Below are 11,302 nucleotides of genomic sequence, written 5' to 3' on the forward strand. Positions count from 1 at the left end.
CCTGCAAGCATCCTCCGTTTTGGACGCAACCAAGAGGTCATCAATGTATTGCACGAGAACAGAGTTCTGTGGCAACACAAGACTCTCAAGGTTTTTCTTCAAGATCTGATTGAAGATTGATGGACTCTCTGTAAATCATTGAGGGATACAACACCATGTTAACACAAGATCTTCTAGCCGGAAAGCAAATAAAAATTTGATTTCCTCATGCAGGGGTATCGAAAAGAAGGCTTGACACAAGCCAATTACCGTAAACCCCTCGGCCTCTCATGGAATCTGGAATAGTATCACTGATGGATTGGATACCACTGGACAACATGGAACAACAATTGTGTTGACAATTTGAAGGTCTTGCACAATCTTGAACTTCCCACTCGACTTCTGTAATCCCATAATGGACGAATTGCATGGACTGTTCATTTTCTCCTTCAAAATTCCTTGGCATTCTAGGGAACTCAACATTTTGCTTGACCTGGATCTTAACTGGCTCAACACCCTTAATCAGTCCAATCTCTTCTCCTGTGAAATCCCACACATCCTGTGAGACACAGTCTCACAAATACAGTGGAATCTCTTCCACTGTCAACACAGGGTGCATCGCTATACACAAGTGTTGATTTGCAACCTTAAAGGTCGCATCATTATCATTGGTCTGCAATTCAACTCCCTTAGGGGTGCAATAGATGGTACAATTTAGCTTGCACAAGAGGTCTCTGCCTAACAAGCAGACGGGACTTGAGTCGCACACTACAAACTGGTGTCAATCACGGCAAGTCCCTATCCTTACAGGAATCAGTTCAATCAGTGGGTTAGTCATTTTCTTGTCACTACTCCTACAACTTGGATAGATTTTCCCGAGAGGGGTAGGTTGGGATCTGCTGCAGATCTAACAGTAGAACGGGTAGCACCAGTATCAACCAAAAAGGAGGTAGGATGACCGCCAATATACGCCTCCACAAACAGTCCCCCTTGGTCTACCTCGAAGACTGCACCAAGAGTGCAGTTCTCCTCCCCCCTCAGGCACCATTATTGTAACAGGACTGACTGTACTCATAGAAATCTTCAAACAGGGGCATCTGTCGATACGTCCTAGCTCCCTGTGGAATCCTCGGAGGTTGCGGAACTTGCACCTGTGGTGCCAGTGTCTCCCATTGCAAGGACCTGGATCTCATCACGGTATTCACAACCTCAGGTACCTGCACCACCTCCTCTTCCTCCTGCTGGACCTGATTCAGTCAACAGTCGCATTTCCAATGCCCAATTTTGTGACAGAGATGACACGCAGTAGTCTTTTTCAGTGTCTCCACATCCACCCCTGTCTTGGAATCTACAGGCTTTCCCTTTACTTGGCCCTGGGCATTTTGAGCTCCTCCCTGATCATTCTCCTGTCTTTTTCCTAGCGTTCCTCAACTTGGCTGTACCTGGAGCTCTCAGTTGGCAGTTTGCATTCGGACTAGCATCAGCTTATCTTTAAGCTTTCTGTGCTTCAAGTCCACTTTGTCACTGCAATACCTGGCATATCGCACTATTTCATCTACTGACTTATTCTTCCAGCAGATCAGATGATGCTGAATCATAAAGCTAATTTCTGGTCTCAAGCCTAGGACAAACTTGGAAACAAACTGTCCCATATCTTTGGGGTCTAAAGTGTCTAGCCCAATGTACTGCTTAAAGGCCTGTAGGAGCCCCTCATAATACTCATACATGGTTTCCTTTGGTTCCTGAACGGTTCAATCTATCTTGACCCAATCAATGTCCTGTGGCGATATCTTGGATTTCAGCCATGTGATTACATGCTCAAACTTTTTCATGACAATCGGTGAAGGACCATTTGTAACAGAATCCCTATCTGGTTCAGAAGTTGGCCAATCCACTGTAACCTTACAAGCTGGCCACAAGTCGCCTGGTACTACAATGTCAAACAATGTGTTCAAGTCAACCCACAACACCTTTGAGATCTTAACAAACCAATCAACCTGCTTGTACCATTCAACAGGTTTCTCCCTCAGCCGAGGAAACTCATTCGTAAAAGCTGCTAGGTCACCTCTACTTGAAGGCACATGTACATACCCTTCATTGGATACCTCTCGCAAAGAGTAATTCTCCACTCATATCATTCCTGCTCCTGGGGGCGGTGTCTCTCCTACTCTGTTTTGGTGCTCATCTTTTTGGACCACCTCTCCTCCCATTTGTCAAGCATACTCCATGCATGTATCCCTATGATCAATTCCCGAATGTGAGCCTTCAGCCCTATAACACTTTTCTCTTCTAATTCCTGGTCACTGTACTGCAATCTATGACTTCCCTGCAACATATTCGTTTTGGACAGTTCTACATCGTCTTTTTGCCAAATCTGTTAACTTCTCATGTGCTGAACTTGCCTTGCGAATCACACCCTTTGCCACAAACAACAACTCGTCAGGTTCGTAAAGATCCACCCTCTCCAAAGGCCAGTTCCCATGCTTGATCCCATCTACCTCAGCCTTCAACCTCACCACATCCAACATCTTTGCTCTTATGGCAACTTTCAGGGCTCCTCGACTAGGTGCTCCTCTTACTTCTTCGTTACTCTGTTCCCCACATTGGTTCCCTTCTGCAATGTCCCTAAGAGCTGGTCTATTCCCTGAATTTCTGTGATCCTAACCTCCTGTCACCCTGTAATTCTGATTCTTCACAGGTGGTTCTCATATCCTTAGATCAGATCTTGAGTCAGCAAGTGACCTTGGCCTCACTGTCCTTTCATCCACTTGTCCTCTTGAGGAGTCCGCAGTGGCTGGCAATGGGGTACTCAATTTTATGGGCCTCGGTAGTTGAGCTTTTCCACTTACTGTACCATTTCCTCCTGAACCATTTCCTTCTCCTGCTACTGACTGTGCCAAACTCCCATTCTTCACCTGGTCTGGATCGTACACTGACACTATGGGGCCAATGGTAACCGACACTGTAAGAACATCCGGTAACCTTGTAACACTTGCAACTCCATGAGTCTCTGATCTGGTCTGCGTTCCCATCCCTTCAGTATCAGTTGAAATTCTCCCAAACACTGTTGCACTAGGCTGAGTCTGTGACCCTCCATTTCCCTCTGTTGTTGTTGCCTTTCCCTCTACTGAATTTGGATTATATGGAGATGGTCTCTCTGATATTAGTCTCTCTATCAAGGTGTCATTGGTATCACTATCATCCTCCTCCACACACTTCTTTTGGGCATCTCCTACCTACACCACCAACGGAAACAGCCTATCTCCCTCAATAGTTTCTATTCTCTATCTTTTCTCCAATGCATCCCATCTCGCATCTTGAAATGCCCTTATCGACTTTTTCACTCTTTATTGACTTCGATCTCTTTTCCTGTAATGGGCTGCTCTAATCCACGCATGGAGCGCATCACACTGAGTTTGTCTGGGAGGATGTTGTAAGGAAGACATCACTGTTTTCAATTGGTACAACACCTCCAACCTAAAAGGACCATAGCGGGGAAAAGTAAATTCTTCATTTCCTTCCGTCATTTTATGCCAATTCTCGAGCCAAAGTATGGTATGCAACCCCACATTCATTGCCATGTAATAGACTGGGGTATCCTTGGCCGGAGCTTCTTCTCCTCCTTGAGTAACCACCCTTCTATCTCCTCTACACATATCTCGTAAAACTTTAAAACAATTGATGGTGAAATCAACTATTCCTCTTTTCACAGCGTTTGTTTACTTCCTGATGACAATCCAGCAATACCAGCCCGGCTTCACACCAACCGACCTATCGCAGCGCAGCACTCTCTGACGTCACTCTTCCTCCGCTTGCAGTAGTTCCCCTCCTTGTCTCTCACACACTCATGCGTCTCTTTCATACAATGAAATAACTGTTTGTCCGCGAAACCACCGAACAGTCATTTCTCTGACTGTCTGTCCACCAAATGACCAGACAGTCTCTCACAATTGTTGACCTAAACTCTGGAAACAGTCTGTCCGTGAAACTAACCATGGGCGGAAAATCCGTTTCGCTCGCGGATTTTGCGGATTTTCAGTAAATTCGCAATCCGCGAGATTCGCGAATCTCCCGCAAAATCCGCAAATCCGCGAGCAGCGGATTTTGCTCGCACTGTTCGCACTGTTCGCGTGAGTTCGCGCCCCGCGAATAAGTGCAAAATTGCAGAAATACGATCTTAGCAAAACTGAAAGTAACTACTTACCAGGTTCAAAAGTTCAGGCTCATCATTAGTAGCCATTTCCTGTAGTGCTTCCTGAGGGGCCCCTCCAGAGTTCAGTTGCCAGTTGAAACTATTATGTGACCCTGCTCTGAACCTCAGAATAGTTACACATATGCCACAAAGGTCCTGAATTACAGCTAAGGGAGACAAGCAGGAGCCAGGCTGGAAGTTCAAATCCATTAATCAGCCCCTAATGCATTATTGTCAGTTGGGGCAGGGCAGGTGTTGTAACTAATTTTGCAACAATGAAAGCACTTAGCAAGTGCAAAAGATCACTAATCAGGAAGCACTAAGGAAGCAGGTGCCAGCTAAAAAAATATTCTGTGACACATTAATCAGCCCCAAATTAATTCAGGTCACTTGAGGCAGGGAAGGTGTGCTTGCGTTGCCACAATAATGTACACTGACTGGACAACCAGAGGGTGCTGTGATGAAACAGAGGGTGGCATGGGTGGGCCAGAGGGTGGCATGAGTAGTCAGAGAGTGGCAGTGGTGACAGAGAGTGGCAGTGATGAAGAAGAGTGTCCCAAACAGGCTGGACACGTAGAAACAACAAGTTCGCGAAACTTGCGACCCGACAGGTAAGTTCGCAATTTGCGACATTGTAAAAAACGCTCGCGAACTGGCAGAAACCCGCGCAAACACACAAAAAAAAAAATTCGCGAGAATTCGCGGATTTTGCGGATTGCGAGTTCGCAAATCCGCAAAATTCGCGAACGCGAGATTCGCAAAATTCGCCCATGCTTACGTGAAACGACCAAACAGCTGACACAGACTATCTGCCCACGAACGGCCAGACAGTCCTGTACTCAATCGATAGGATCCAATCACTCTGCTTTCTACTACAATAACCTTCGACCTGCGTTGGTTACTCATGCACTCACACACACATTTCCCTATCACCGGTGGGTTAGTCAATGACGTTTCATGACTCCCACAATCTCCGGTCAGACAATTTCAACTCTGGGTGTCTTCTACACCACAATCTCTTATCCGGGGATATCAAAATCAAATCTCGTGCACTGCACGCGTTCAGCCCGAAACTACAATCACTCAACTCTCATTCCAACTCTGCAAGACATCACACAACCAAAACAAAACAACAATCTAACAGACACACAACCCTGTTCATACTCACTCTCCCACGAACTGCTGCTTCCGCCGCACCATCACTGTCCGTCGATTCCCATCCGTGGTTCTCCGCTTGCTATCTTCTGGACGACTGTCACCTTGGGCTCTACGACAATGTGGACTCAATGACTACCTCCCTCTAGATCTCCCCTTACTCCAAAGATAACCATCCTACTCTGCTACCAACTGATTATGCCAGATCCTGATCTCAATTTCATCAGATCTTACCATTTATAAGGATCTTCGGTCGACTGGACCTTTTAATCTGCTGAGAAGTGTAAACGGGACAAAACCAATACAATCGCCTTCATCAATAAGACTCATCAATTTAGACTCGGAAAGATCACTGACTCCAACTTAAGGGTTTTATTACAAATCCAAAAGAAATTGACCATACAAGCACCTCATTACGAGGTTGAAAAAATAAATAGGCACCAACACAAAATTCATTCAACAAATTAACCTAATTCGGTGCAATGTAAAAAGGATAAGCAATTCAAAAAATATTAAACAAGCAGCAACTGCTCCAATATCCAAATTAGTCTTTATCAGATTACAGAAAAAGAAAAGTTAATTGGTTAATTCTGTCCCTAAGCTAATACTAAGGTGACATCCCTACATAACATCCTTCAGGCAAAGTCAAGAAAAGGTGTCAGCTTGTGAATACTTCCTAAGAAGTACATTCACATTGAAGAGGGTCAGAAACTATCTAAGTCACATCCTAGAATCTATCCCTTCTCTTACCCTCCTAATGGTTCTCTGCTCTCATCAGCCTTCTCTGCCTCATCTGCCTCTCTTTTCCCCCAGAGCACTGTCCCTAATACAAAATTAACAACTCCGAGAACACGCCCTGACACACCTTCTCTGGATGCACATCTTCAGCAGGTGATTTTCCACAATTTGTGCTTCGTCCAAGAACGGTTGAGTTGTCCTTGGGTCCCAGGCTTCTCCATCGAGCTTCCAATCATTAAATTCCACTGCTACTTTGTAACAGGTCTCCTCCATACCTAACTTCTAAAACAAAGAGCATCAGTCTAGCTATCGAGGAAAAGGCACCCAGGGCCTGACTGGGAACCACAACCGGCTCTGGCAAAGTGCTCGGCCGGCCCCCCAACCCCACTCGGGGGTTGGAGGTGCCGCTGGGCTCTTTACCGGGGCCTGTTTTCGGCCGATTTTGGTACAGGGCCGATTTTGCAGCTATGCTGTAAAAATGGCCCTGTAACAAAAACGCCCCCCAGGGGGATTGCCCGGGGGATTGCCCGGTGCCTGCTATGGCCAGTCCGGTCCTGAATGCACCTGCAACAGAAGGCATGAGAACAAATCAACCTTGTACATGCAAATCTGCTGACTACATTCAATTGAGACCCTGCCCAAGGAAAAATACATTTCACACCTTCTCGACCCTGCTAATATAAGAAACCACGAACAGGCCTTCTATGGCAAAATGTGAATATTCAATTAATTCAGGCCTTTACACATCCAAACCTACGCGAAATCAATAACATTGCATTTCTAAGCATTACATTTCTTTACTTGAAGGTACTTTCATCCCTACACGTGCAGATTCTTATAGTGCACTTTTAAATCATTTTAAATGTCGATTACACTTTCAGCTAACACAAACTAATTTTCTAGCCTTACACATACATTGTTCGTTATTACATTACATGTTCTAACAATTAAATGCTTAGTTCAACCCAGATTACATATGGATGCGGAGTAACTGTGATTATGAAGCAACCCTACAAATTTCAGGATAACATGATGCTCTATCAGTGGCAGGGGTTGAGAAAGCAATGGGAGGGCAAGGAATGTCGTAGACGGCTTGTTAAAAACGTCTGCATAATGCTATTGATTAAAAGCACTTTAACTAAATCACTGGAGCCGAGTGAGAAAGGCGCTGCTATTTGCATGATCTTAACGCATAGAGCTCTGTGCGCCCCTCTGTAGATTGCCCACCTTGGTCTGGACCCAGCACCCTCTTGCCAATCGCTGGTCCTGATGCCAAACATAAGCCAGCATTGTGAGACAAGCTTATGCTCCCGTGGATTGTTGTCTAAAAATAACTTTCCCTTCATTGCAGGTTTTGGCAGTGTGGTGAGCCCAACAATACAGACGGATCGGAGAGCTGTGTGGAATTATTTACTGTGTCCTCCACCTCAATCGGATGGAATGACGACGGATGCCAGAAATCGAAATTCAGAGTGTGCAAACGACCAGCAGGCATGTTGTCGGCTTACGAGCAAGGGGCTTAAGGACACCAGCCGCACATTGAATGAGGATCAATGGAAACTAAATCACAAAAGCATAATTCTAAGAAACATTAAAACATTTCTGACTTTAGGATACTGCACTCCGTTCTGACAGTTGTACTTCCTTCCCCACACCTGAATAATTTTAGGGCACATGAACAATATGCAAACTTTTTGCCTCCTACCAGCTAAACATTTGCAAAAGTGGCTTTCAAAACTATGCAGCTTATTTACAAGTCCCTTTCACCAACAGTGTGTCACTTCTAGGGGCTTATTTACAAGTCCCTTTAACCAACAGTGTGTCACTTCTAGGGGCTTATTTACAAGTCCCTTGTGCCAATGGTGTGTCACTTTTAGGGGCTAATTTACAAGCCCCTTGGCCACAGGTGCATCACTTTTTCCCATGTTAAATGTGACTCACCGGTGGCGCAAGGGGCTTGTAAATAAGGGCTAATGGGCATATGTTCAAGCCCCAATCGCCATGGGAACGTCACTTTTTGTGGGAGTCACCCGTGAGAGGATACATGTTATGCGTCTTAAGCAAATTGACTATAGGGCGCTGGTTACAGATGCCGCAAAAGTTATGGGCAGGGAGCAGCAGGGTCGATTGTACGATGTCAGGGACAAAGCTGGCAAGCTGATAGCATGGTTTGATAAAAAAGGGAGGGCCAGTCGTGTGGTTCCTATGATAGAGAAAGTAAATGGTCCGCGTGTGACTGAACCCGAGGAGATTGTCCAGAGTTTTGCGGAACATTTCCAAGAAGTGTATTCGCCTGTATCTGATAGGCCGGAAGAAGACTCCCATTTATTGTTGCACGACATTGCATTGCCCAGCCTATCTGATTCGCTCTATTCGTTTGGGTAAGGCGATGGGACCTAACGGTCTCCCCATTGAACTTTATAAACTGCGCCCCGATAAAATCGCGCCATATCTTCATGACATGTTCCTGGAATCGCGAGATGGTGGCTTCCTTTCCCGTGATCAGCATCTTGTGACCATTGTGGTGATTCATAAGAAAGGGAAAACAAGGGACCGCTGTCCTCCTATAGGCCTATATCACTTCTTAATGCGGAACCCAAGATCCTTGCTAAGCTGTTGGCTAATCGAGTAATAAAGGTAATTGGCGACTTGATTCATCCAGACCAGTCCGGTTTCATTCCACATCGGAATACGGCCCTGAATTTGTGACATTAAATGGTGTTCTCGCGAGGACTTCGTCATTGTGTGAGCCAGACATCTTGGCCTCCTTGGATGCCACAATGGCTTTTGATACGGTGGAGTGGCCATATTTGTGGGCTGTACTTGCCAAGTTTAGTTTTGGTCCTGGCTTCATAGGCTGGGTCAGGCTCCTGTATGAGGAACCGTTGGCGCAAGTGGTGGTGAATGGTCGGGTTTCAGAGCCCTTCGTTCTTGGAAGGGGCAAGAGACAGGGTTGTCCGTTATCTCCGCTCTTATTTGCTCTTGCTCTTGAGCCCCTTGCTGCATGGATTAGATGGGAACCGTCGATGAAGGGTATCCGATGGGCCCCTCACCTCAAAGATCGTATTTCGCTTTACGCGGACGATATATTGTTGTACCTGACTTCGCCCCTTAAGTCATTAATCATTTTGTTCGATGTCCTCACCTCCTTAGGGAAGAACTCATGATGATGTCGCTACCGAGATTTTTGTATGCACTTCAGAACACCTTTGATGTAATTCCAGCGAGTTATTTTCATACCATCGAGGGTCTTCAGAGGAAGTTGGTCTGGGATGGACGTTCGTGTATCGCCCTCGCCAAGTTGACACTTCCATGGTATGACGGTGGCATCGCTCTCCCTGATATCAAGCAGTATTATTGGGCGTCTCAGTTGGGGGCCATTAATCATGGTATGTATAGCCCCGGATTGAACCCGGCGTTTGCCATGGACAGGTGGCAGTTGCCGGGGGGCGATTACTATAGAACGCTTTATACTAGTTTGTATGGAGGGAAACTTTCCAGGCCCACAAAGATCGCTGTTCGGGCTTAGCACTGTGCTAACAATGCGATGGGATGGAGGGATCGACTGACCCGTGCGACCCCGCTTTTTGCTTCCGGGAAACTGGGTAACCTGTGGAAAACAAAAGGATTTGAAAAATGGGATATGATCGGTATTAGTACAGTGGGTAACCTCTGGGTGAAAGGCAAGTTTAAGACTTTTGAGGAATTGAAGGCCGAGTACAACCTGAGCGACAGGGAATATTTTTGATATGCTCAGGTCCATCATGCCTTGACTTCGGTTTTTCCTGAGAGTGCAGATATTCCGGAGTCTTCTCCACTTGAGTATAGAATATTGGATGGTCATGTGCCAGATAGTACTATCTCTTTGATTTATAAAAAGCTGATTAATGGTAGGACTGACCTGTTGGTTTCCCTCTGGGATGTATGGACCCGAGATGGTCTTGAGTTAGACGATGAGGATTGGAAGTCTGCTATCTCTTTTCCCAAGGAGGTCGCAATTCCGGCCCGTCTCCGGTTTGTGCAACTGAAGATCCTGCATAGAGTCTATGTGACTGGCCCACGCTTGATTAAAATGGGTTATTCAGAAGATGGTCTCTGTAAACGTGGTAGTGGGCTGCTTGGGACGTTTCTGCATATAATTTGGGAATGTGCTGCGGTAGCTGCTTTTTGGATTGGGATACACAATAAGATGAGGGAGGCTACTGGTGTTGTTCTATTGCCCGAGGCCAGACGTTGTCTCCTGAATGTCTGGGAACCAAATGACTATAATGTCGCCCAGGCGCAGTGGGCAACCCTAGGAAATATGGTAGCAAAAAGGGATATAGCGCAGCTGTGGGGTTCTCCTAGATCTCCCACGGTAGAGGCTTGGATGGAAAACATGGACTGGTGCATGTTCAGGGAGAAAACGGTCTGTGTAGCACGGGGGAGACCCAGGAAATGGGGTAAGGTATGGGGTCATTGGAATACTTACTGAGGAGACATTTGCACTCCTCCTCTTATGGAGGTCCCTGAAGTTCCACTTTCCCCCTGACCTGCCATTCCTCGTAATGTAAGAGAAATAATTGATTTCGTACTTGTCTCTCCCCTGCTCCCATCCCCTAATATGACTTGAGCACCTTATTGTATGATATTTTTCTTCCTCCTTCTCGCTTGGACTGATATCCTATTGTACTGTGTTATTGCCTTGTTTGTTTTTCATTTTCAATAAAAAGAGTTACAAAAAAAAAATTGAGGCAGTTGAACAAACAGAAAGCAATTGTGGTATGGTATTTTACTGACTTCTACTTGTTATTTTCTATCAAGACAGTTAAATAGAGGCAGTTGAACAGAAAAAAAAGTCCCTAAGCGGAAGCAGACAAGTCCTAGGGCTGATCTCCAGAGCCCACACAATATATACACATATATGTTTATACTGAAGTATATACAAGAGGTCTCAAATACTCAACCCAAAAACAGGGAAGATGGCAAATGGAGAGCATCATTCCTCAACAATTAAAGTTGAAACCAAATAGCAAAGGGTGATTTCAGAATCTCTTATTATGGGTCATTCCCTGGCAAAATGATGTCCAAGATGGCTCCCTTTAGCTGTCCTTAGAACTGATCTATTACAGCAGCCATCAGGCAGCAGCAGGGAGAGATTCGGAAAAGCGTTTGTCAACAGTGTTCCAAGCACTCATCAACAGAATAGGCGCCCCCCACCCTCACATTGGGTTCACCCTTCAAAGGAACTTGGGCATA

At 45.7% G+C, this 11,302-nt stretch overlaps 1 protein-coding gene across 2 annotated transcripts in view; it reads left to right on the forward strand.

Moving 5' to 3' along the window:
• Nucleotides 1-10,810, forward strand: part of LOC147701848 (CD209 antigen-like protein C) — a 473,405-nt gene extending 462,595 nt beyond the window's left edge. For both annotated transcript variants that reach the window (XM_086930481.1, XM_086930482.1), the window contains one exon: nucleotides 7,416-10,810. In XM_086930481.1, coding sequence (XP_086786607.1) covers nucleotides 7,416-7,587 — 172 coding nt within the window. In that variant the 3' untranslated portion in view covers nucleotides 7,588-10,810. The remainder of the gene's footprint in view (nucleotides 1-7,415) is intronic.
• Nucleotides 10,811-11,302: the final 492 nt, after the last annotated feature.

Source organism: Lissotriton vulgaris, chromosome 7, assembly GCF_964263255.1.
Source record: "Lissotriton vulgaris chromosome 7, aLisVul1.2, whole genome shotgun sequence".
Taxonomy (NCBI): Eukaryota; Metazoa; Chordata; class Amphibia; order Caudata; family Salamandridae; genus Lissotriton; species Lissotriton vulgaris.